Source organism: Phragmites australis, chromosome 13, assembly GCF_958298935.1.
Source record: "Phragmites australis chromosome 13, lpPhrAust1.1, whole genome shotgun sequence".
In the NCBI taxonomy this organism is placed as follows: domain Eukaryota; kingdom Viridiplantae; phylum Streptophyta; class Magnoliopsida; order Poales; family Poaceae; genus Phragmites; species Phragmites australis.
The window spans coordinates 21,874,192-21,900,896 of NC_084933.1; the positions used below are offsets into that span (position 1 = coordinate 21,874,192).

The window sequence follows — 26,705 nt, forward strand, 5'->3', positions numbered from 1 at the left end:
CGATTTTCTCGGTAACCACTCGGTTTTCTCGATTTCCAGTAAAGTTCAATAAAAAACCTAAAAATTATTTCAATCTTGTAAAATCATTAACTAATTCATCTGAGATTCAAATCAAGTGACACAAATTTTTTTGGTTTCCTTGTAACATGATCTACATGATTAAAGTATTTATACTCATAAAAAAGTTTAAAATTTTCTTTGAGAAAATGTATTGTTTAAACCAAGTTAAATGTATAGTTTACTCTTTGCTAATCCAAAAATCATGAAACTAATTTTTTTAGTCTTCTTACATGATCCCATGTCTTTTAAAAATACATGAACTCATGAATTAGTTATTGTAACATGCAAGATTGTGTAAATGTGTTACGACTAGATTAATTCATAACTGATCCATCACACCTCAAAAATTAGTGAAACCACATTTATTAGTTTATTTATACTATGATTTACGTAGGAAAAATAATAGTAGACATGAAAAAGTTAATTACAGTGCTGTTTCTTAACATATTCACTTTATGTTTGTGAACTTTGTAAAAATCATAGAGAAATTAATAAAACTCTAAATAAAGTGAATCAATTTTAAAGATCCTCTTAAGATACGTTTTACACAAGAAAAATATGTATTTACATGTTAAACTTTCCCTTAACATGAGTTAATAACTGAGCCGCACGCTTCAATTTTTTCTATTTTTTTCAAACTTCCTCCCTATAGAATATGATGCAAACGATATTATTTTTGAATTTTTTTTTCACAGAAGGTATTAGAATTGTGTCTAGTTTTTTTTTTAATTTTTTTTGAATTTGTTTTATTTTTTTATTTTATCGAATTTTTTGAATTCAAATTTGATTACCGTTCGGTTTTTGAAACCGAACCGGACGAGATGGCCGATTTTCGTGATTTTTGCTCGGTTACTATGGGTTTTTTAACCCTGGTCGCGGCCCCGGTTGACTTCACCGTTGAGCGGTGCACGCTTCTCGAGTTCCGCGACTGAGGGGGACATTGACAGCGAGTCTACCCCGCCTGATCTCTCTCCTTGCCATGAACTCGAGTCGCACCTGGTTGACTCACCGGTTCACGTGTGCTAGGGCCCGTTCGCCAATTTGTCCAGCGATGTCAACCCCCCGTGCACCGGTTCGTCCATTTACGACAACAACCCGTTCGTCGGATCTTTCGGCAGTGACAAGCACCCAAGTGGGTTGCAAGGAGGAACGGGACGTCAAGAGGAGCAACACGACACCGGGTCTTACCCACGCCACCTATCTCTTGTGCCACATCTGTTCTCTACGACGCCGACCGGGGGGGGGGGGGGGGAGGGGGAGGACAACGCTGTCGATATTCCTCCTGTTCTCTCTCCTCTTCATAAACATGAATCTCATTTCAAATGCTTTTGCTCGGCGCTCTTCGCTGGGTTCGACGCCAACGATGCTACGGCCAACGCTGACGAGAAGTTGGTGGCTACTCTTCGTTCGAAGACGCCGCCTATTAGCCAGGAGTCAAAGCCAGACCATGAGCTCATCGATGAGTTCCGGACGGTTGTTGGCTTCCCTACTCCAGCGTCTCAATGGTGGGAATGGCGTTGTGGATGTTTGGATTCCATCCCTGCCCCAGCTATCGAGGTAAGTAATTCGATTAAGACGGTCGAAAATCCTCGATGTGGAGACGGCGGCAAAGTCGGCCAGCAATATTCTGGCAATGGCGGAAACGTTTTGCTCCCAAGGAAGAAACGCGGCGATCATGAGGTTCGGCCAGGATGTGGTTGGGTGATCCAGACCTGGAAGGGTTCGTTACCTCGCCCCCGCCCGTTGCCTGTGGTGATGCTGGCAGACTTCTTGCCGCCGACGATAGCAAGCTTACCGATTTCTTCGGTGCCAAACCCAAATTGTGCGGATCCAAATTGTAATCATAGGGCGATTCAAAATTCGAATGTCTACAGTGATTACCATCCGATGCTTAAATCTCGATCTGGCTACCTGATTGGAAGATCACGTAATGATCTCAGGTGCCAAAGGAGGCCCGTCAATCATGCACTAAGCTAGCCCACACAGGCACCAGACCTTCCCACCTCGTCTTTTCTCGATCGCCCACCATACGCCGCCATGGTTGCGAGACCCCCTCTGCGAGGTTTGTCACGTCCCAAATCTTTAATTACGCAATTAAGCATAATCACGCTTCTTAAGCATTATGTTTAATTTTGTGTAATTTTATTTCAGAATGCTAATGCAATTCTTCTAAAGTCAATTGGATGAGATAAATGAATTCGAGAGAAAAAATAATAAAATTTGCAGTTAAAACGAACCCTTTCTTTAACATGTGGGCCCACATATGGGCCCACCACCCTAACCACCTAGATGGGCAGCAGCCACCTGCTCTCTCTCTCTCTCTCCCTCACTCCCCCACGCCTCCCTCTCCCTCTCCAGCTAGCTAAAGCAAGGGAGGAACTCCCCCTCTCACTCTCTCTCAAGCATTATCTCTCTCTCCCCAAAATCCGATTTCAAGAGAAGGATTTGAGGTATGCATATGGTATCCACACGATCACAAGCTCATGAGCTACTTATCTATTCAATTCGTTTTCGTTTTCATGGAGAAATCGAGTTGTTCTTGAGTTCTTTAGATGTTTTTGAGTTTTTGGAGCAAAATATAGTTTTAGGCGAATTTGAGCTACGAAGTTGTGTTGCTAGATTGATGAGTGAGTTCCAAACTCCTTAAACTATCCCTAGCATGAAAAAGACTAAGAATTAGATCTATTCTTCCTACTTGATTACAATAATAGATGACTATCTCTTTATACAGGGAGAAGAAATTACAATTCTAAATCAACTCTAAATCCTAACTTACCAAACTTATCTCCTATTGAATTAAGAACTACATCAAACTTATCTCCTAACCAAATAAATTCGAATCATACCAAACTTATCTCCTAATTAAATGACAACCTCGATCTCTACCATAATATCAGGTAAACTCGTGCTATAGCACCGCCAATACTTTCACGCGCGTGAACAGTAATTTCAGCCCACAACACTTTGTGTTTCAGCTGTATCCTAGTATCCTACATTGTTATTGCGAGTTCAAGTCGAGCTATCTTGCCGAGCTGCCCCTGTTGGACTACGAGGCTGCACAGTGCCGTCAATTGTTATAGCCGTAGTGGTGTTTGTTGCAAGCTTTGCAGCGATCCTAACAGTCCGAGTAGAAAATAGTTTTGTGGTTGTGGCATCTAAGCTGCTACGAATCTGCTGCTCTAATGGGCTGAACTCATTTTATACTGTGTGGTTACATAGCAAGAAATTGCAAACAGTGATGGAAACACAACTCACAGAGCGGAGCTGAAGCATATTAGTGCCATATTCATACATAGACTTGCATCTAAACGGGAAAGGATCATCTGATGTTTCGTTGAGTTCTGGTTGCCTCCAGCTATATGTCCTCGCTTTCACAGGTACATGAGTTCCACCTTGGTGGTCTGTATGGCGAACGTTATATGCCATTTAATCGAGATTCCTTCCGCTTCCTTGAAATATACTGGATTTCATGACTTTCAGTTTACAGTTTCTGCAATCCCATGAATATTGAATAGATGGTGTCCAGGGGCACAAAACCTCAAAACAAAACGTCAAGCTTCACTCTTTTATCTGGGAGAAACTGGCTAACATATTTGACCTTGAATTTGCTACCTCCACAATCAACTCAAGTGCTGCACCAAATAAATATACAGTTAGATCAAGACATAGATTAAATTGATACGCTTTTCTCTGAAAGAAGCAAACCTGTTTCAAATGAAATTTGGGCTGTTCGTAGTTTTGGAGACACCAATGCTCCAAAAACTGATAATGCTTTTGATCTTGCTCTTTGAACCTAAGGTGCAAAATGGTCAAAAGGAGAATCAATGAATTGGAAAGTCCAGGAAGTACAGGACAGCTTTCTTATTCACTATCCCAAAATGCAGCTGTGTGACACCTCAGCTGCAGATAGAAACCACACTGAAATTGTATTCACTTTCTTGCTAGTAAACTAACTTGGTAAATAAATCCAACACCGATTTTCTGAAACTACCAGCATTAACCAGAAATCTTCCAAAGCCTGAATGCAGTTAGTATACTGCAGTATATTATTACTGTACAATTTAATTCTATACCATCGGCAAATCTTGAATTCAGCATATCAGGGCGAAGTTGGGCCACACTGACCACTCAGGCACATAAAACTTGCGTCTTTGACATTGCCATAACTAGGGATGTATCTTTGTTGCCTCTAAGCAATCTCCCACCATCTAACATTCTAACCCCATGTTTCAAAATAGAGACATTTTATACTAAACTTACATGATTGCTAGTGTCGGCACCAGTAGATGACTCTGCAGTGGTTGCATCCCTTCCATGGTTTCCATCTTCTTGACAAAAAGATTTGAGTTGAGCAAAGATATCTAATCAACACATTTGATACTTAACAACAAAGAAAGTAGAAATAGGACATGCCTGGGGTATTAGCTGATCCTCGATGCCTCAACTTTGGCTTAGTGCTAGCTTGCACAGGGACATCATTGTTGGAGTGAGATTCTTCTTGCAAACACCATTTTGATAGAGCAAAGAGTGGTTCTGACTCTGAACCATAATTGAAGAATATTTTAAATTACAAGTTAAAGCATCTCGTGGAAACAGCTCACAATTTGCGTATGGAAGTACCTATCTAGCTTTATTTAAAGTAGACGTACATAAAACAAACCAGGAGGCAGCTTCAAGATAAAACAAAGATATTTCTAAACTCTGGTAGCAAGTTTTTGCAATGCCAAAAGAGAATTAGAGTTTGTTGAATCAAATAATAGAGAAGTAATTTACCTAATGGTTTCAAGCCTGCATGATCGACAACTTGCAGCTTAGTGGCAGCGGACTGCTCTTTATGATCAAACAGTGTACTTGAAACACGTGATGGGCCCATAGAATGGCGAGCACTTGCCAGATCGAGCCACCCCTAGGAACACAAATATTCATATTTACTTGTATATTATATCAGTACTGAAACAGGCAAACATGACTTCACTGAATCTCGATCAATGGGTCACAAGCTAACAATATTAAGGAGCATCACATGGTCACTACGTGTTGAACATCCCAGAGAAGGGACTAGCTTTTGAAATATGTCAAAAAAAATGCAAGAGTCTGGATCTGGATTAGTTTCAGGGCAGTACAAAGTAGTACAGACTAGAAAATGTCAGTTGATAGTGCAATATAATGCACAACGTGAGGTAACTGAAACAAAGGATACAGCACTACAAATTCACACCATGCACAAAGTTTTGATAGAGCATCTCTCCCTAACTATGAATCCTATCTCCTCAAGCTCTCACAGCTGCAGATATAACAGTCTTACCGAAATATCGTGAACATTTTCCTCCAGAATAGGGTCAGAGACATGTTCTACTCAAGGATTTGGCAAGATTTCGATGGTGCATCTCTCCCACACCTCTGAATACTATCTCGTCAAGTTCTCTTACCACAATATTACGAGTTTCTGCTCTCGAATCGGGTCAAAAACATGTTCAGGTCAAGGATTTGGCAACATTGTCCAAACTAATCGAGCAAAGGACTTTTTTTTTGTTAAACAGCCCGATTAGTACTAGTTAGTTCTGAAGTTCGCGTGGCTGAATCAAACCCAAGAGATCACGCAAGGCTGGACTAGACACTGGCTGGTAGCGTACCTGGCGAAGAGCCGAGGAGAGGGAGTCCATGAGGAGGAGGTAGCCGTCCACCGAGTCCATGAATCGCAGGATCTCCTCGTCGTCGTCGTCGTCTCGCGCTCGTCCTTCCTCCCCCACCGCGCCGTGGATCTCTCCCGCATCTTCCACTCCAGGGACGGATCCCAGGAGCCGCGGCTCCTCCGTCGCCGCCGCCATCCAACCTCTGGATCCCGCTCTGCCCGCCGTGCCAGAACCTAAACCCCTCGCAGCTCGGCACGAGCCTTTGCTGGTGGTGGCGGGCTGACACGGAGGCGGCTGGACGGAACGGGCTCGGGCGGTGCGGGTCGCGAACGATCACGTGAGCCCCTGGCGTCTGAGGAGAGGACTAGTACACGGCTCATCCAGCTATCCTGTCTGTCCGTTGTTTTCTCAACGGTCGGATTTCAATGGACGCAACGCACGGCACGGACACGGAGGCCCAACCTAGAGCGAGCCACACACGAGACCAAGACAGCGGTTCGGACGGTGAGCGAAGTCAATTGATTTCAATCCGCTGTCTGTTGGATTGTAAATGAATTAGTATTCAACTGTAAATTACTGTAGCTAATCTCACAGAATATTATTCTCCCCTGGCTTCACCTTGTGAAATCAGAGGAATTGGATCCCTTCTGTTCCCGCTCCGCAGGATGATCCGCGGCAGGTTGATTGGGCCCAGACAAGCTGACAGGGAGAAGGGCAGCGCCGACGAGATGGCAACCTAGCCTTCTGCCGACGCTCACAGGATCGTCCCAAGGGGGCGCGCAGATTTTGCCTCCACCTAGCAGCTGGACCTGCAACTCTGAAAGTGATGAAGGGTTTATGCGAGTTGATAATGCCTTGTCTCCCAACTGCTAAAGCACCCTGCTTTGTTTCAAGGATAATCAGCGACCGTTTGCGCAAATCCAAACTTGGTTCTTTCGCAGAAATTCGTGAACTCAGGTTCTTCGCTCTGCTGAATTCAGGTCCCAGGGACTACTGCGTTCCTTATGTGGAAGCCGAGACTCGTGAGTTTACACCTTAATACATTGCCCAAGCCGGCATTTGTTACCAATTCAACAAGTGCACCACCCTCCTTTCACATGGTAAGATTGCACACTGTATATATGTAACGTAACCTGAATGAGCACAATTGCTATTACATTTTTATACGTGATGCAAGAGCTGCACATTTATCAATGCACCACTGAAAGGGAATGCATGTTTGCACTTACTGTTTCTTTAGTCGTGCTTATGGAGCATATCTGAACAAACATACAAGGCGATGTATTCGACTGAAGGCCACAAAAACCTGAAATGTTGCTAGATACGAACTTCATCTTTCGGTAGGTATCCAAGTTGCTTAAGACACCACAGAGCCCCCTGTGCTGCATGCTCTTGTGCAGCCTTCTTTTGTAGCTTAGGATCGCTATAGCACTCCAAAAGGGTCGCAGAAGTTCCCATTATCTGAACAATAACCTTGCAAGTGAACCTGCATCATTTCACAGGTAAAAAATATTATATAAAGATGTATGAACCATGGGTCATCTTGGTGACTCGACACCAACATCATTTCTCTTATTTAGAATGATGCGTTTATCTTGTGTTCAGTCACCCAAGCTAAGGTATAGTAAACACTAGTGGAAAAAGTTATGAAATGTAAATATAATTTGCCACAAGCCTAGCTAAAAAAACGACAACAATAAATATGCTCTTAAGTTTGCTAATATAAAAACAAACATGTAGAATAGAAGACCACATGAATCAAAGCGTTTTATTTTACCACTCCTTGGCGCTTAATTGGTATGCAGGTGCGTAAGCGGCCTCGTACGCAGATAGACTTCAATAATACTAGACTATAACACAAACTATTGCACATACCATTCAATGAGGACAGAATTCTGATTGTAAAGGATACAAGTAAATCAGTTTTCTCACTCAGAGATATCAGTAGGTAGATGAGCTTACTTTCGAAGATGGCTTGGCCCTTCATCTTTGCATAACTCGAATTTGGGACGTTTCCAATAGTTTGCAGCACAAAATTCATAAAGGAATGACCTTGCTGTTTTGTGTACCATATCACCTACCAAGGTGCTTAATAATGTTAAGACATTACCTCTAAAATTAATCAAAATAAAAAGAAGGGTACCATTTTACTTGCTAAACATACCTTCCAAAGATGTTTATCATATAATATAAAGAAGTTGTAAATCTTTTACGTTTTAGCCATATTTCTTTTTTTTTAAAAAAAAAATACTGTGTACATTCTAAGAGCATTAGTTATGTCCCAGGCATAGATTAAGTCAAATGTACACTAAAAGGTTGAATGAAATATGCAATTGCCCCTTTCTATGCAGAACTTTGTTGTAGCATATTTCCTATACTAAATGTATATCATAAATATTGTATTTATGGAGCTTGACAAGCACCACAGACTAATTTCAGAAGGATATAAATATCAATCAAGTATTAAAGACCGATGGCTCCTGTAAACGTACAAGTTAATAATTAATCTAAGGGCTCGTTACACCAGTTGACACCTTGCATGTTTCATTCAAAATTTCAGATGGAGAGCATATTTTACAGAAAACAAAAAAACGGATTTTAAAAATTAGCATACCATGATACTCCTTCATATTGCTTATATCAGTTGCCCCTCTAGGTAGACGATCATTTTGCATAACCACCTTGGGCTGAATGTTCCTTCCATTATCAGCATCATTCTTGTCACCTTTGTTATCTCCTCCAGTACTTTGAATGGAGGTTTCAGACCTCCCCGTGAAAGATTCTTCTCTATTTTGAGAAAAGAAGTTTGCATCCATTTCTTCACTAATCTGTAGATTCTTCATTTCTACAGATATGTCAGCCTCAACTTTGATTGGTTCTTCATCATAGCCTATCAGTTCTGATTCTTTTTTCCTAGCAGAACGCAAAATTTCCTCCAGTGACTTGCTTCTATGTTTGTACCCATAATTCTGCACGGATGCGCAAGGGTTCATAAATATCACCAGCAAATTGGCTCTGGCATGCCTTCTAAGGAATAAGATACAACGAGTATGAAAACTATGGTGTTAGAGGAACATGAAAATTCCATTTCGGAACATAATGACAAAACAGGTATCCAATTTGTTAACAAAACAGCCACACTAGTATTGTCAATTTGCATGACAAATTGGATAACAATGCTTCGAGACACAAATCAAACAATGACCTATCGATGTTAAAAGGATGTCACCAGGCAGTAGCAATGTGGTCGCAACGAAAGACTAGAGAATAAATTTGTGGACCGTAGAAGCAGAGTGCCTCAAAGGGGATGTCAAGGAACAAATCAAGATTGGCAAATAAACATTGTTAGGACCATACGCAGTTGAAACTGTGGCACAGATGGTAGCCTTGAGTGCCTATTGATTGAGATCCATGCCAAATTGTCAAGAAATTGTATATTCGCTGCGCATGAAGGTATCGTTCCAACAACAAATGAAAATAAAAGGTCAATGGATCATGTACAATATTTGGTCAGGACACCTGGAGAAGATAAGAATTGAGTAGGTATTGAAGTGTAATGCAATTATGCCCCAAACTCGTTACAAGGGTTTTCTACCCATGCATGTACCACAGATCAACATCAGGATGTCCAAATGTATGCCTTATACATGTTTATAATATCAGCTCTCATTACACATAAGGTGAAGTTCGCGTGCCTAATTCCAAATACAACTACCTATTGAAATACAAAATACACCTCCATACTAAAACATATATGCTAAATAATGAATCTTGTTTTATGTTGCGTAATGGCGAGACAAACACAGGGACCATGCTGAAAAAGGAAAACTTTCAGACTGAATTGGACTTGTGTGTGCTATGTAGGAATAATTGCACTGAAGATAATGGTAATTTATTCTTTGGCTGTTTCTGGGACCTGTTTGATATCCATTGGGATTTAATGATTTATCTATTCAGATATTGGAAAGATTAGAAGCAGTTCGAGGGACATTATCATCCAAGAAAAAAGTGTTTAGAGAGCTAATCACACTGGGATGTTGGCACATCTGGCCAGAAAAAAGGTGTATATTTCATAAGGTTCCCCTAAATAAGCATTTGTGGAAGAGAACGCTGATACCTGATATGAATCTGCAGAAGGGCCTGGAGAACAATTTGCTGCATCTATTGACCTGGCTTCTAAATAACCATGCTAGTTAGCAGCTTCTTTAGACTTATGTTGTCTACGGCACTGTTTGTTTCTACTTATCAGCAGCTTTTGCTTCTCAGAAAAGCTAATAAGCTGAAACAAACGCTAAATTTATTACTAACTTATAGCTTTTTTGATAAGCTAGTTTCTGGTGAAATAAACTAAAAGCTGATAAGCTGACTGAGAACAGCTTTTCTGAAAAACTGATATGCTGAGAGCCTAAAAATTAAGCCTATAAGCTAACCGCTTTTCTCAGAAACCATAAGCAGCTTTTCAGAAAAAGTTCATAAGTTTTAGCTGTGCAAAACAGGGCCTCAGGTCTTTAGGACCTTTGCATTTTGGGTCTTATAGACCTTTGTATGGTTTTTCTAGTCTTTCAGATATTCTAGTAAGGATCTCCCCTACTGTCCTCAAAAATAAAATAAAATAAAAAAGTAAAACATTAAATCATCTAATTGCATTGAAACACATTAAATCGTCCAATTGCATCATAAAGCAATGCGGTTGCTTGATATTTACAACAATATGTTGGAAGACTAAGCAAAACATATTGAATGGAAGAGAGAGGGAGGATGAGGAAGAGGAAGCAATATGTGACAGCCCTAATTTTTGCAAAATAATTTTTTGCTCAAAGAAATAAATAAAATAAAATAAATTGCAGGAAATAGAAAAGAAAAAGGAAGATAAGAAAACCCACTCGGGCCTCCCTCTTCTCTCTCAGCCCAAACATCCCTCTCTCCCTAGGCCCTCTCTCTTCTCCCTCAGCCCACCTCTGCAGTCCGCCTTCCCTGGCCTCCCTCCCCTTCATGGCCTCCCATGTGGCCCACAAAACACCCCGGCCCAGCTCTCCCTCCTCTCCCTCCAGCGTCATGTGCCATGGGCTGCAGTCGCACCTCCCAGCCCACACCTGCGTTCGCGTCCACGCGCCCGCCCTCTCCCTCTCTTTGCCACCCAGGCCCACCTGTCGGAATCACCTTCTACCTCGCCCCTACCTTCCTCCTTTTCCCCCATATGTAGTCGCGCTCGTCAATCCTGCTCGATCTGTGCCTGAGAATGGAAGGAGATCACGTTGCATTCGCCTGGATGGAAAGTCTTGTGCACGAGAAGGGAAGAGCATCCACACGATGAAATCGGACACAGATGCATGGAAATCACCGCGAGAATCTCGCCGGTGGCCCCAAACCCTAACCTGACGACGCATCCACCCCCAACCTATAAAAGGACCCCGTGACCCCTCTAAGCCTCACATCAGCCCCGCATCCTTTTGCCCCACTTTCCAGAGCCCCAACACCGCCCGAGAGCCACATCTTTGAGCTCCCACCGCCGTCGAACCTCCTCGTTGTTGCCACGCCGCCGTGAGGCCCTCCAACGTCCACGTGCCCCCGCCCCCCCAATGGACTCGTCGTCGCTCGGGGACTCTTTTCCGCCACTCATCGTCAATCCCCGAGCCACGCAGTCTCGGCTCCTCTCTGGCTATCCTCCGTTGCCCGAGCTCGTCGCCGACACCGTCCCGTCACTGGATCTCAGGTAAGCGCACTCCCCGCCATTACATATAATGCCAACGGCCGAGATTAAATCTCCCATACCCCTTCGACCGAAGCCTAGTCAGCGTCTCTTTGTCCGAGTCAGCTGTCCACATCAGCATAACCTGGCCCCATCAACATACCCAGTCAGCCTAGTGACATCACCTGACGCAATAAAGACCTTTTTCCTAAAGAAAATAATTCCCAAAAATCCGAAAATAGGTTTTCTTTAATATAAAAATATTGTAAATTCTTTAACAAATTTGATAAATGTTTTAAAATGATTTTCCAGTATAATAAATTCTATAATTTTTTTAAAATTATTTTTAGTGGAAAATAAATTTTAAGTTATAAAAATGATTTAGAAAATCTAGAATAATGTTTAATAGGTTTTCTTTAACGTTTTTACAACAACAACAAAGCCTTTCAGTCCCAAACAAGTTGGGGTAGGCTAGAGATGAAACACATAAGATCTTGCAAGTCTAGTCATGGCTCTGGCACGTGGATAGCCAACTTCCACGCACCCATGTCCATGGCTAGTTCTTTGGTGATATTCCAGTCTTTCAGATCCCTCTTTACAGACTCCTCCCATATCAAGTTTGGTCTACCTCGACCTCTCTTGACATTATCCGCACGCTTTATTCTTCCGCTATGTACAGGCGCTTCTGAGGGCCTGCGTTGTATATGCCCAACCATCTCAAACGATGTTGGACAAGTTTCTCTTCAATTGGTGCTACACCAACTCTATCAGGTATGTCATCATTCCGAACCCGATCCTTCCTTGTGTGGCCACACATCCATCTCAGCATGCGCATCTCCGCTACACTCAACCGTTGGACATGTCGCCTTTTAGTTGGCCAACATTCTGCGCCATACAACATCGCAGGTCTAATTGCCGTCCTATAGAACCTGCCTTTTAGCTTCTGTGGTACTCTCTTGTCGCAGAGGACGCCGGAAGCTTGGCGCCACTTCATCCATCCAGCTTTGATTCGATGGCTCACATCTTCATCGATTTCACCATCCTTCTGCAGCATCGACCCCAAATATCGAAAGGTATCTTTCTGGGGTATCACCTGCCCGTCAAAGCAAACCTCATCCTCCTCGTGCCTAGTAGTACTAAAATCGCACCTCATGTACTCAGTTTTAGTTCTACTAAGCCTAAAACCTTTCGACTCCAAGGTCTGTCTCCACAGCTCCAACTTTCCATTTGCCCCCGTCCGACTATCGTCGACTAGCACTACATCATCTGCAAAGAGCATACACCATGGGATATCACCTTGTATATCCCTTGTGACCTCATCCATCACCAAAGCAAAAAGATAAGGGCTCAAAGCTGATCCTTGGTGCAGTCCTATTCTAATTGGAAAATCATTGGTGTCCCCATCGCTTGTCCGAACACTTGTCACAACATTATCGTACATATCCTTGATAAGGGTAATATATTTTGTTGGGACTTTGTACTTCTCCAAGGCCCACCACATAACATTCCGCGGTATCTTATCGTAGGCCTTCTCTAAGTCAATGAACACCATATGCAAGTCCTTCTTTTGCTCCCTGTATCTCTCCATAAGTTGTCGTACCAAGAAGATAGCTTCCATGGTCGACCTCCCAGGCATGAAACCAAACTGATTTTTGGTCACGCTTGTCATTCTTCGTAAGCGGTGTTCAATGACTCTCTCCCATAGCTTCATCGTATGGCTCATCAGCTTAATCCCACGGTAATTAGTACAATTTTGAATATCCCCCTTATTCTTGAAGATTGGTACCAATATACCCCGCCTCCATTCTTCGGGCATCTTGTTTGCCCAAAAAATGAGGTTGAAAAGCTTAGTTAGCCATACAATTGCTATGTCTCCAAGGCATCTCCACACCTCAATAGGGATACCATCAGGGCCCATTGCCTTGCCTCCTTTCATCCTTTTTAAAGCCTCATTGACCTCAAACTCCTGAATCCTTCGTACAAAACGCCTATTGGCATCATCAAAGGAGTCGTCCAGCTCAATAGAAGAGCTCTCACCCCCTCCATTGAACAACTGGTCGAAGTACTCTCGCCATCTATTCTTAATCTCATCTTCCTTCACCAGAAGTCGATCTGTCCCATCCTTAATACATTTGACTTGGTTGACATCCCTCGTCTTCCTCTCACGGATCTTGGCCATCTTATAGATGTTCCTTTAACGTTTTTAATTATGGAAAAATAGAAATAATTATGAAAAAGGTTTTATTTAGTCAAATAATTTGGAATAATCTGCTTTAATTCTTTTTGGTGTTTTTTAAATCAGAAAAATCCTTTTTAATTCCTAAAAATTCCAAGAAAATCCAGAAAATTCCAGGAAAATTTCTATGCCCTTCTTTCACCCTTTCCAAGCCATATCTCCATCATTGCAACTCTGATCTAGTCGTTTCCTTCACCAATAATTCACCAAAAATCATCAAAATAATAAATTGAGTTGTTTGAGGTGTTTATTGCCTTGTTTTCTTTTGCGAATAGATGCCAATGCTCAGGAGGAGTTTGCATATTTCCATGACCAGAAGTTTGTGGATCTCGTTGAGCACCAGGGTGAAGGCAAGTTGTCCTTGATGCATTTTGATCCTATGTTTCTAAATGTTTTCGTTTTATTAAGTTGCATGCTATTAGTTGTCGATGGAAAACCCATGATAGGCAATACCTTAGTTTTCTCATATCTACCTTGTCGCCTCGGTTTTGGTGAGATCAAGGGTAAGTATTGCTTAGCCATGCTCGGGGAAAACAATGATTTTGATAATGGTTTTATGCAACATGAGCTAAGATTGTGATAATGTTTTTAGCAACATGAACTAGGGAATTGAGCGAGAGGTTGGGTTAGCTGGCAGGGGTAGGTGGTATGGTAGTCTTGCTCAATTCAATTAAAGACCGGTTAATGGTGCGATCAGACCGAGCTTTACAGTACAATCATAAGCCTGGTATGGGACGAGCCTGGCCAATTAATTAGTTATCTCCTAACATAGTGTAGACCAGGTGGTGGAACGGGGAATTGATGAGATTTTCTTGGAATCGTAAGACGCAAGGGGGGGGGGGCTTCCGTTGTTGAGGTTATTTGTCTCACGCGGCGGTGAAACTTGTTGGAAGAAACATTATGAAGGCCTTGCAGTGGTCAACTCGGCGCACACCTCGGAAGTGTGTAAGGTACCGACGGGTACTGACAAAAGAGTTTGATCATGTCTTATGGGTAAAGTGTATATCTTTGCAGAGTAAAATTGATATATCAGCCGTACTCACAGTAATGAGTGGCGAGGAATGCCACATATGATTAGAATATTTTGCAAATGTTTAGAAAACATGGGTTGATGGTTCATTCATGGTTGGAAACCATGCTTGAGGTGATCAACTTCGGTTGAGGTCAAGAGGATCAACTCTTGAGGTTATTTAATTTCAGCATTTACTCTAGCTTTTATTAAATGTTTTGCTTAAATTCTACCTTTATGCAAATAAGCTCTTGTAAGCTTTATTATTGTGATTGCCTTCATACCATATTTTACCACAACTTGCGGAGTACGAGACGTACTCACACTTGCTATAACCATACTGCTCGGTCGGGAAAATTCTGAAGAAATACTCTGAGGATGGAGGATTCTAAGGTGGTGCTCTACACCAACTGCCTGTGGGAGATACGGATGAGAAGACCGCGCTAGCTGCGGTGTTTATTTCCTTCTTGACCCTCGAAGGTCCCCTCTGCAAGAATGACCTTTTCATGTTAAGTTAATGACATTGTGTTTTTTTATCATCTGTGAAGTCTTCGTATATCGAGATTGATTCCTGACTCAATATACTGTAAGGGTATTGGTTTGTGGGATCCTTCCCATTCACATACCTAGGCTTACCTCTCGGTACCACAAGACCCAGAGTGGAGGATCACAACCCCTTAATGGGCAGGGTGGAGAGAAGACTAATGGCTACTTCATCTCTACTTACAAGTGCTGGAAGATTAACCTTGATCAACTCATCAATCTCTTCACTCCCAACCTACACTATGTGCACCCTAAAACTTCCAAAGACGGTGATAAAAAACATAGATAGAGCAAGAAAGCACTGCTTGTGGAGAGGATCAGATGTGAATGCGGAAGGAAAACCTCTTGTAGCTTGGGAAAAAGTATGTTTGCCAAAACAAAAAGGAGGGTTAGGGGTCATCAACCTTAGAATTCAAAATGAAGCTCTATTGATTAAGCACTTACACAAATTCTACAATAAGATGGACATTCCTTGGGTTAACCTTATTTGGAACACTTACTACTCAAATGGGCAAATACCGCGTATCACTTCTGATAGAGGCTCATTTTGGTGGAGATGTAATGAGTTATTGCAATCACTTTAGGGGTATTGCTTATGGTTTAGCAGGAAATGGAGCCACAATCCTCCTCTGGTATGATGTTTGGAATGGATCTTTCTTAAGAGAAGAGCTCCCAAGATTGTTCTCTTTTGCTAAAAATGATAATATTTCTTTAGCAAGTGACATCCGGGACAGCACAACACAGTTGCACTTCCACACTCCCCTTTCAGTGGAAGCATTCGAAGAACTGCAAACCTTGACAACTAAGGTACAAGAAGTAAGACGAGATGGCAGACAAACAGATACTTGGCAGTACTGTTGGGGGAATAACTCTTATTCATCAAGCAAATACTACGCTCTTCCTTTTAGAGCAATTACACCACCCACACTGTTTACATGGATTTGGAAATTTAAATGCTGCAAAAAACAAAGTCTTTGCGTGGCTTCTTTTTATGGACAGGATGAATACAAGAAACATTCTAAAATGGAGAAATTACAAGATTGAAGGAAACAATTTCAACTGTGTGATGTGCAGACTTAATGTTGAGGAAACAACCTATCATCTCTTTTTTGAGTGTCAGTTTAGCTACAGTTGCTGGAACTCCCCAGGAGTGAATTGGGGCCATTCAATTCAGTTCTTCGATATGATTCAGAAAGCAAAAGCTGAATTCCGGTCCTTTATTCATGAAAGTCTTCACAATAGCTGCTAGGGAAATTTCGAAACTAAGAAATGGCTTCATCTTCAACAACGCCTGCATTTGAACAATGGAGGAGATCGTTCGTAGATAATGTTCTTTTACACCTTAATAGAATGAATACGTCTCTTAGTCTGGTGGTTGCTAACTGGATTAGTATCTTCGTATAGTTTCTCCCTCAGCCTAGCCTTCTCGGCCTTCTTCTTTCTTTTCATTTCTTGTATAGTTGTTCTTATCCTCTTTTTTATTATATATCTATATTTATTTACCACAGTAGGGGGGTTTTCCAAAAAAAAAAAGGGGTATTGGTCTGTCCTTAGACCGGTCCCGACACAATCTATTAAATCAATGGTCATTCACATTTAGCATGCAAATCAACAGTTCAGCAAAAAATGAAAACCATTGTAATAGCTCAAATTCTCACAATTGCATGGTAAGTGCAAACGAAAAGGCAAAGCACCAAAAATATTTAGAAAGTGCTGCTTCTATAGCCTCAAATTCTCATAATTGCATGGTAAGAATAAAAGAAAAGAAAAGGAAATGTGGCCAAAATTATACCTTCAGTTTAGAAAGTGCTTCTTGTGCAGCCAACTTTCTAGCATCTTTGGAATTCCGGTTTGCTGCAGTACAACTTATCGTCTTGCTGTTTATGTTAACTTCTACTTTGACATGATACTCTCCATTAGCCTTCAAAGGTTCAGGAAGGCCTAACTCAAAACCATTACATTGACAAAGTTCTCGGAGTTCTCTCATAGGATTGATGTGCATGTCAGAGAAGCTCAGTACTGGCCTTAGAAGCATAAGCATTAGCTTCCAAACATGATTCAGGTCGAAACCGGAATCTAAAAGCACCGCTCCAACACAAGATTCAACAATATCACCAAGAACCTGTAAGGTTACAAAAAAGGGTAAGCTTTTGATGACAAATAAAATACCATGGCGTCTCCTGTAAAGTATGTGATTCATAAGGAAACTCTATATTCAAAAACACATGCTAAGATATTAGATGAGCTGAACATAAATTTGAATATATCCAATGCTTGAATAATATAGGATTCCAAATACTTGCAATTATTGATAACACCTCTGTTTATCTTACAATAGTTATACGTTTGGATCCTACTATCCTATCTTGTATCAAATAATTCAAGAAGCGTTATCCTTTAGCGGTAACTGTAATTTATAACTTTTCTTTTTACTCAAAGCAAAGAAAAAGGATTATGAAAGAAGTGTAGACAAATTACTTTCTTTTTGAGAAAGGGGTCATTTGCAGCTTATACAGAAAGTCAACTAAAGTTTTTACAGACAAAAAAGATAAAAGAAAATCAAGAAAACATCAATACCTTTGGACATGCTGGTTCTTCGGACAAGTTTTTCTCTGAATTGGAAAGATTAACATAATTCTCAAATGTATTTACTGCTGCCGTAAGATGATTAGAATCCTTTATAAGATATTTATGGATAGATTTCTTAACTGCTACATAAGCAAATGAATTATTATTGACAGCTAATGATTTCAGATCTGTTATTTGTCCAGGCTTTAGATCTGGGTAGGTTGAGTAGAGGTATGAGGTCATCAAATATTCCAAAACAGCATCTCCAAGAAACTCCATCCTCTGATTAGAAATGAAAAGAATATATTCAAGTGAGCAAATTCTTCACTATCAAAATTGTTTGTTAATGATGAGACGGAAAAGGAAAAAGGAGGGTTAGACCTGGTAGCATCCTCCAGAATGTTTATTGAAAGAAGGGTGTACAAATGCTTGGAGAAGCAGACCCTTATGCTTGAACTTGTAACCTATTAATTCTTCAAGCTCAGCAATGTTGATATAATTCATGAGAGACAAATTGGTGGAGCTTGCATCTAATACTCTATAGAGAGCTGAATCTTTGAAATCAACTTTTATTCCCATCCAATGCAGGAACGCAAATGCAGCTTTGAATCCACACTCGACAATAAATGCTCCAAGAAGTGCCTCAACAACATCTGCAATCGTCTTACTATGCAACCAATGATGAGACTTCGTACACCTCAAGTTACAATTCTCTCGTCTATCTGGGTCGATATTCTTCTGGTGTAAACTCACTTCTGTGTCGGGATTGCAAACAACTTTACAAGGCCTTCCCAGTGCAAAGAACTGAGTGGGTTCAAACTGTTGATCCCGTATGTATACCTAAAGTTTGCAACAAGATGTTTCAGATTTTCTGTAAAAGTGCAGAATTTCATGGCAAATACTTTATAGTGAGACAAAGAAAAAAAGACAAACACATTTTTTTATTCTCGAACATGCAAGAGAACTGGATGTCATTGCAGTAAAAGGAGGAGAAAAAGTTGATTACAGGGGTGAGAGTACCCGCATAAAAAACAAAATAAAAGACAGAAAAAGAAAGGCAGGGAAGGAGAAGTAACAAAGGCACACTAAAGAAAAAAGCATCGCCAAACTGCATGCTAGAATCAGAGCATTAGCTGCTCTAAACCCTTCACTCTAGACATGCACCAAAGATTAGCTTCTCCATAAACCGGACATGCTACCGATTGAATATCTGGGGATGCGCTCTCAAATACACAATCGTTGCGATGCTTCCAGATGGTCCATGGGCCCGGTATGAGCAGGGAATTGAGTCCCTTCTTCCGGTTCTTGTTAGTGGCTGAAACTGTGTGGTGCCACCACTCCATGAAAAACTCATCAAGCTGTGTCGGCGTAAGATGTTGCATGCCAACCCTTGGACGCAGAATGAACCAAACTTGACGAGCGAAGACACAAGATAACAGGAGGTGTTGTATAGTTTCATCCCCCTAATCACATACCAGGCAATGCGCCGAGTGAGGCAAGCCACGCCGAGCGAGACGATCTGCCGTCCAACAACGGACGGGCAACCAGCCACATGAAGAATTTGCATTGTGGCGGTGCCCAACTCTTTCAAATGCGGTGCCACGGCTCAAAACAGGTGCTGCCAGTGAAGAACAAACTGTAGGCTGATTTCGCGGAGTATTGCCCAGACGAAGAATAGATCCAGGTGTGTTGGTCCAGCACATTTGGCTGCAACAGGATCCCCTCAAGTAACTCCCAAAGTTGCAGGTATTTGACGAGGGCTACAACCGATATGGGCTCCCTTGATATCCTGTACCCATCGGTGCTCGAATAATGTCTCCTGGACAGTCCTCCAGTTCACCGTACGCTTTGGGATCACGGCGAAAAGATGCGGGGCAAGGTCTGTCACGGTCTTCATTGCAACCACCGATCTGACCAGAACAAAGTATCGTGGCCATCTCCAATTGTCATGTGAACCGAGACCATGAATAACGCCTTGATGTTGTTATGAACCAGCACGTCATAATCAGTCCAAGGCAAGCATGGTTGAGTCTTTGTCAGCCAAAGCCATTGCATGCACAGAGCCCACCCGAGGTTGGTGAGGTCATGGATGCCAAGTCCTCCAAACTCGAGCGGCTTGCAGACCTTTGGCCAAGTGACTAGACAATTGCCACAATTTGCCTGTTCCCTTCCTTTCCAAAGGAATGCTCTCTGACGTTTATCGATCGCTTTGATCACCCATGTTGGCAGCTCAAGTGCTATCAAACTACAGATTGGGATGGCAGTGAGGACAGCGCGTACCAAAGTCAATCTACATGCTTTGTTCATCAAGGCTGCCTTCCGTCCTGGGAGTTTATCTGCCACCTTTTCAATTAGAGGTAGCAATTCTGCCTTAGTCAATGTCCAGGGAGAGAGAGGGGAAGACAAAGATATGTGCAAGGAAAATCTGTGATTGAGCATGGCAGGGCACTCTGTATGGCAGCAACATCAATTTCTTGTCATTGAATTGGCGAGACAGAGCACTTGTGAATGCTAGTCCTTAGTCCCGATGCTTGGCCAAATAAATCAAGGATCCCCTTGACAAGCTCCATGTCTTGAGAGACTGGCCTTAAAAAAAGGACGTCATCAGCATATAGAGAAACTCGATGCTTGATATGTCTTGTAGCTAGTGGTTGGAGGAGTCCATCATTGCTTGCTTTACTTATTAGGACATTTAGGACATACATGACCAAGACAAAGAGCATGGGAGATAGGGGATCTCCCTGTTGGAGGCCCCAACGGTACCAAATTTCCTCTCCCGGCTCGCCATTAAGTGAAATGTTCGTGGTAGAGGTGGAAAGAAGAGTGCACAACGTGTTGCACCACCCATTCCCAAAACCGAGATGTCGAAGGACTTCCAATAGAAATGCCCAACAGACACGAAAGAAGAGATATGTGAGAGAATGCTCTTGCTTGATCATTCCTATACAGTCGAATGGCTTATATAGAAGTTTCGGGAGCTAACACTAGGTAAGTGATTAGCTATACACGGTAAGGTATCAATCTCTCTAAACTAGGAAGGAGATCAATCGCTGCAGCTGTCCTCATTCCATACATACACAACCCTAAACTAGGAAGGTGGTGGCCAGGGTTGGCAGGGTCGGCTGGGTCTGGCCGGTAGGGCCTAGTAAGGTGTATATTCCAACACCCTCCTGCAGTGTCAACTTGGAGCTTCGCGGATGTTGAGACTGGACCGAAAGTCTTGGAACACCACGGTTGGAAGACCTTTGGTGAAGATATCAACGTACTGAAGAGTTGTCAGGACATGTAGAACACGGGCGTCTCCCAGTGCCACCCATTCGCGGACGAAGTGCGGATCAATCTACACATGTTTAGTCCACTGATATTGGACTGGGTTTGTGGAGAGATACACGGCGCTGATGTTGTCGCAGTAGACGACGGTGGCCTTGGTCAGAGGGAGACAGATCTCGGCGAGGAGTTGATGCAACCAGCAAGCTTCGACGACGACATTGGCGACAGCTCGGTACTTGACCTCAGCACTAGACCGGGAGACGGTGTGTTGGCGCTTGGAGGACCACGAGATCAAGTTGTTGCCGAGAAAGATGTGGTAGCCTAAAGTAGACTTACGAGTGTTGGGACAGCCCGTCTAGTCGGCATTGGAGTAGACAAAGAGGTCGTGGGAGGAGCTACAAGCCATGGCTGATTGTTCCCTAGACGTACCGCAGGATACGCTTGATCAGCAGGAAGTGTTGTTCACGTGTATTGTGCATGTGGAGACAAACTTGCTGAACAGCATGCGTGATGTCAGGACGGGTGAAAGTGAGGTACTGGAGAGAACCGGCAAGGCCACGATACAGAGTTGGATTGGAGATCGGGGCGCTAGCTTCAGCAGCCAGCTTGGAGCATGCTTCGATTGGTGTAGCGCACGGGTTGCACGAGAGAGAAATGGCGTGGGAGTCCTGACAGCCGAGATGCCGAGAAAGTAGTGGAGATTGCCCAAGTCGGTCATCGCGAATTCGTTGCGGAGGGCGGTGATGATCCGTTGAAGCAAGGTCGTGCTTGACGCTGTCAGGATGATGTCGTCGATGTACAGCAGGAGGTAGGTGATGTCGGTCCCGTTGTGGTAGACGAAGACAGAGGAGTTCGTTTTGCAACTGCGGAAGCCGATGGAGACCGCGAAAGCCTGTAAGCGGTTGTACCACGCGCAAGGAGCCTGCTTCAGACCGTAGAGCAATATGTTAAGCCGACAGATGTGATTTGGCTTGTCGGCGTCAGCGAAGCCGGAGGGCTGCTGGCAGAAGACTGTCTCCTCAAGCTTGCCGTTGAGGAATGCGTTCTTGATGTCGAACTAGTGGATGGACCAGTTGTTGTAGACAGCGAGTGAGAGCACCACTCGAATGGTGATCAACTTGACGACGGGGCTAAAGGTCTCATCATATCGAGGTCGGGTTGCTGGGAGAAGCCACATAGAACTTAGCACGCTTTACGTGCAAGGGTGTCGTCGGAATTGTACTTGTGGTGGAATATCCACTTGCCGGAGACGATGTTGAAGTACGGTGGAGGAGGCACGAGATCCCAAATGTTGTTGGCAGAGAGGGCGGTGAATTCGTCAATCATCGCGTTCTTCCAATTTGGATCGTTGAGGACGCCTCGGTACGACTTTGCGATAGGAGAGATGGCGGTGATGGCGGTGGCGAGGTCATTGTCAGCTCCTCTGTCGATTTTGTAGCTCCATCGGGCTCCCTCCCCGATCCAGGCACTCACTGCTGGCGGCTTGTAGCGGAAGCACGAGATCTGGGGCACATTCATTTAGGAGAGGCAAGCACCAAATCTATCTATTTTTTGTTTTGTTTTGTGATCAATCGATTTAGTTCTTGAGACCAAATCTCTTCTAGGAGTGATATACCAAGTCTTCAATGGGAATACTTTCTTAAGATTGCATCCTAAATCATGGCGGAGGATATCAGCGACTGATGACCTCACAACCTCGACGATAGAAGTGGATGGCCTTTGGCAGGAGAGCTTGCCATGGATGACCTCGCGCAAGCCTGAGATGGCGTGGCGACGGTGCTGCGCAGAGGAGTGACCAACGCGGTGGTTCTACTGAGGTCAAGTGGCGAAGTGAAGGCGATGGCTGGTGCTCCGGGTTGAAGGAATCGACGGGGACATCAACAATAGAGCACTCTGCCTGCTTGGGTGGAGAGTGGGTTGAAAAATGGGTTGAACCCGTTTCTGGGATTTGGGTTGTGTTGGGTTGGGTGGAAAATTGTGGTGGGCTGGTTTGGGTTGGATTCTCATGGCTATTTTTTGGGTTGGGAGAGGTTGGGTTCCCTAGGTGTTATTGCATGGTTTGGATTGGGTTTGGGTTAGTTTTCAACCCATTAGCAGGCCTAATATAGAGATTGAACATTTCAGCAATGGCGACCACCACCTCCCGCGACGCAATCGGTAGTTTAATGCTTATGACTGTCAAGAAGAGCGTCCGATGTAGATTGATCTCGACCTGTCTCGACCTGAACAATACGCTCCGAGCGATCAAGAAAACACATCCCTTGGTGGGTTAGAGATGACAACCACGTTAGAAGATTCCATCTCCATAAGCGCTGATGCAGAGGTGAAGAGCTCGATGCTGGCACCCCAGCTGTGGAAGATGAAGGACATCTACGCTGGTGGCATGGATGGACACCCCCGATGCCCTGGCCAGCCCAGGGAGCATCATCGCAGGATGAAGCGTCCACAACCGAGGTAACCAAACTGGGAAGTGCACCAGGGGTGATCCCAGCGAAGGTCGTGTCCAGCGTCATTGGAAGCGAGACATGACTCCAATCAAACAGTCGCAGAGCCAAGGGGGCGGCCGTCGAGGTCGGGACACGGGACGGAGGAGCACGAGGAACGTGCGGCCTGGTGCACCCGTAGCTCCTGTGACCCAAGGTCAAGCAACGATAGTAGTGACTGCGGCGCTGGTAAATGGCAGCACGATGACTCATCGCAAGGAAGTTGAAGCATTGTCCACGTAGGCCCTTAGAGACCGGCTTGAGAGGCCAGCGCGCGGGACGAAGGCGTCATAGACATGGGGCGCTTGCCAACCACCTCATGTCAACCATCCACATGTGGCTCAAGAGCCGGCATAGAGATGCGGCAATTCACCAGGCAAACAGAAGGACGCAACCCAGGGGCGGTGTACACCGGGCAAGAGCGTGGAGCGACGCGACAGGGGAGGATAGCGAGGCTAGAGGGTAAGAGGCACATGCCCTCACCACATCACAAAAGGAGGCTAGGGCAGAGGAACGTGGCCCTAAGCCGCCGGACTTGGGGGAGGAGGGGTTGTCGTCAAGCCAGCCATCTCCTTGGAACGGCCCACCTGAGAGAACGACAGAGCAGCCGGGCAAGAGGGTTGAGGTCGGTGTCTGGGAAAGAGACAAATGGGTGGAGGCCGGCTTCATAGGTGAAAACACAGCCGAAGAGGTGGGAGTCAGGCCTGGGATAGACACCGACGAGGGGCTGGGATGTGGAGGGGCGCCGGGAGAGGGGAAGCGGAAGCGGAAGCGGCCATCTATCCATAAATTTAGATAGACAAACACAAAAGACAGGAGTCGTGATTTTCTACCTAAATGTTAGAAGGCAGACAACCATATCATCAATAAGAAAACAACAAAAATAGATCAGGAACAAGCGACATGTTTAACAGCATTGGTAGGTAATTATGAAAGAACCAAAAATAATATGGAACACATCAAGGCTATCCCAGTATTATTTGGCTCTTAGCAGTTAATATCCTAGTAAGGCAGTTAAAAAAATAAGGTGTGTATATTGCAGTTATGTAGGAAGTTGACAGAAAAAATTATGAACTAAACTATTTTTGCATCTGGTGGTTGAGACTCCACCTTGTCACCAGCTTAAGGTTGAGCATATTGGATCTGGTCCATAATAAGAAAAGATGAAATAACTGCTAGATGACACAAAACTTCGCAGGAAAATAAATATTGAGAATTAATGAATTCAACTCACCTGCAAATTTCTTCTAATTGCTAATTCATATAAATTTGAATTATTCACTATAGCAGAACGTCTCCTGGTCAACTGACCTTCATCAAGTCCTTCATATGAAATAAAGTTGTGACGCCCAACTACATACTTCAAGAAAGCATCACCTAGGACTTCAAATCGCTCCAAAGAAATCCTCTCCAAACACCTTTCAGTGGTCAGTGCTTCAAGAATCTGAAATTAATTCCTCATAAATGACAGTTACTTTCTGCGTAGATTGCAAAATCTACAAGAAGTTTCAGCATCAACAATGCAAAAGGTAGCATGACTTACACCCGAAGCGCTAATCTGAGAAGCCTCCGGGAAAGATGACAACATGACATCCTTCAACTCGATAGCCACTAGCAAATTTTCCAAGCGACACATTAAAGATGGTAGCAAGGACAAAGAACTACCCATATCTTTTGAGAACCCAGTTATCTTCAAAGAGCATAGCTCTGGAGGTAACTCCACAAAGTGCTCCACCAATTCACGACCCTCGGATTCTTATTAGAAATAGCAAACCCAAAAAATAACAACATCAGAATTATTATACCCGGATCGGAACCATTTAAGAATCACGGTAGTAAATAGTAATATATTCTAGGTAGGATTCAGTCACCAGATTATGGCTACACTCCAGTCATCTCAGTGCTCAAAACCAGAGAAGCAGGAAATAACAAAATACCAGATCAAATACATTCACAGGCAGTTCAAGATCTGATAGCAATTCACAAGCAGTTCGAGAGTTGAAAGCAAAATAAAATAAAAATAAATTGATGAAGGAACTTCTCTCCAATACATATAGAGAAGTTTTACTTTGCTTGTTACTTCGTGAGACATACATGTGTATCAATCTAATGGATGAGAACTATTGATATCAGTACAGGCTTAGGTACCTGTCAGTGGAAATACTAAATTTGGTTGGTTCCAGCAACAATCATAAGGTAATTGTGTTATTGTTCTATCTTGGACTATTGAGAGGAGCAGAAGCGGCCATATAACAGCCGTCAATCTACTGCTCTGTGTGGCAATTGCATGTTCTAGCGATTTTATCATGTCTCCTAAGCCATCCAGCTTAAAGGCATCAATGTTGACGTATGGACAGTGGACATCAATGGCTAGTATAAGTATCCAAAGAAGCATATTTACTACCGAAGTATTATCCTATTAAGTGAGCACATGTAAATCGAGCAAGCAGTTCAATCTATCACTGCTGAGGATGCCTCCAACTGTGCATTGGGCAGTGCTTCTTTTGATCTATTTGAAACACACACACTGGCCGATAGTTCTATTACACACACACACACACACACACACACACACACACACACACACACACAGAGAGAGAGAATGGCACGCTTAGGTATTGACATTCCAGCACAGTTCCTATGACCAAGTTAGAAGAGAGAGGAAAGGGAAAAAAGTATAGGATATTTTTTATAACTACCATATTTCATTTTATGCCCTTCCATTCGTGTTGGATTTCTTGGTAATTAGTACCCTCCTGGTATCCTCCGAGCAATGCAAAACTTCTCATGTAACTTATTGGCTTATTTGATAAGCAAAAACAGCATCTCTACGAGAGTGTTGATGTATCTTAATTGCAGATATTAAAAAAAAAAATAGGATGGAATGAAATAAGGACATTCATGAATGATGACAATATTGCTTGCACTTCACAGTGCTCTGGTTGAAGTCCAGCAGCCACTCCCAAACAACAACCAGATTGAAAGCGAATATGGCTCGGGAAAATAGTAGATTGATTGATAGAGGTACAGGGGTGTACATTATATAGGCAAGGATCGTCTAGGGTTTATAGAAGGGTTTATAGAATACACCCAATCAACGGAGATCCTTGCCTAATCTATGATCAACTACCATAAAACCCTGAGGCAGCCCAGCCGCCAGGCTTGGGCGCCAAGGCCCATGTGGCCAGCCCACAATAGCTCACGCTAACACGCC

At 43.3% G+C, this 26,705-nt stretch overlaps 2 protein-coding genes across 11 annotated transcripts in view; both read right to left on the minus strand.

Moving 5' to 3' along the window:
• Positions 1-3,232: 3,232 nt before the first annotated feature.
• LOC133888650 (uncharacterized) lies at positions 3,233-6,064 on the minus strand. 2 transcript variants are annotated; one of them, XM_062328974.1, is made up of 6 exons: positions 5,694-6,064; positions 4,834-4,966; positions 4,474-4,599; positions 4,321-4,385; positions 3,766-3,853; positions 3,233-3,692 (listed from the first exon to the last, which is right to left on the minus strand). In XM_062328974.1, the coding sequence occupies exons 1-6, from the start codon at positions 5,886-5,888 to the stop codon at positions 3,619-3,621; spliced, it is 681 nt and encodes a 226-aa protein (XP_062184958.1). In that variant the 5' UTR covers positions 5,889-6,064; the 3' UTR covers positions 3,233-3,618. The 2 variants fall into 2 exon arrangements, with proteins under 2 accessions (XP_062184958.1, XP_062184957.1); XM_062328973.1 differs by having other exon boundaries at positions 4,321-4,388.
• Positions 6,065-6,198: 134 nt separating this feature from the next.
• Positions 6,199-26,705, minus strand: part of LOC133888648 (endoribonuclease Dicer homolog 4) — a 41,326-nt gene continuing 20,819 nt past the window's right edge. For 5 of the 9 annotated variants that reach the window (XM_062328967.1, XM_062328968.1, XM_062328972.1 and 2 more), the window contains 8 exons: positions 25,035-25,246; positions 24,726-24,935; positions 18,120-18,578; positions 17,748-18,020; positions 16,963-17,292; positions 8,308-8,662; positions 7,656-7,770; positions 6,785-7,179 (listed from right to left, as the gene is read on the minus strand). In XM_062328967.1, coding sequence (XP_062184951.1) covers positions 7,011-7,179; positions 7,656-7,770; positions 8,308-8,662; positions 16,963-17,292; positions 17,748-18,020; positions 18,120-18,578; positions 24,726-24,935; positions 25,035-25,246 — 2,123 coding nt within the window. In that variant the 3' untranslated portion in view covers positions 6,785-7,010. Of the gene's footprint in view, positions 7,180-7,655; positions 7,771-8,307; positions 8,663-16,126; positions 16,462-16,962; positions 17,293-17,747; positions 18,021-18,119; positions 18,579-24,725; positions 24,936-25,034; positions 25,247-26,705 lie in introns of those variants that run through there. The other 4 variants (XM_062328966.1, XM_062328964.1, XM_062328965.1 and 1 more) reach the window with 4 other exon arrangements.

Bases quoted from the DNA above. Each gene is read 5' to 3' on its own strand.
- LOC133888650 (XM_062328973.1), bottom strand. From the start codon at position 5,888: ATGGCGGCGGCGACGGAGGAGCCGCGGCTCCTGGGATCCGTCCCTGGA. The intron at 4,967-5,693 runs GTACGCTACCAG...TTGTGTTCCTAG, and splicing joins TCTCCTCGGCTCTTCGCCAG to GGGTGGCTCGATCTGGCAAG. The intron at 4,389-4,473 runs GCATGTCCTATT...CTTTTTGTCAAG, and splicing joins AGGATCAGCTAATACCCCAG to AAGATGGAAACCATGGAAGG.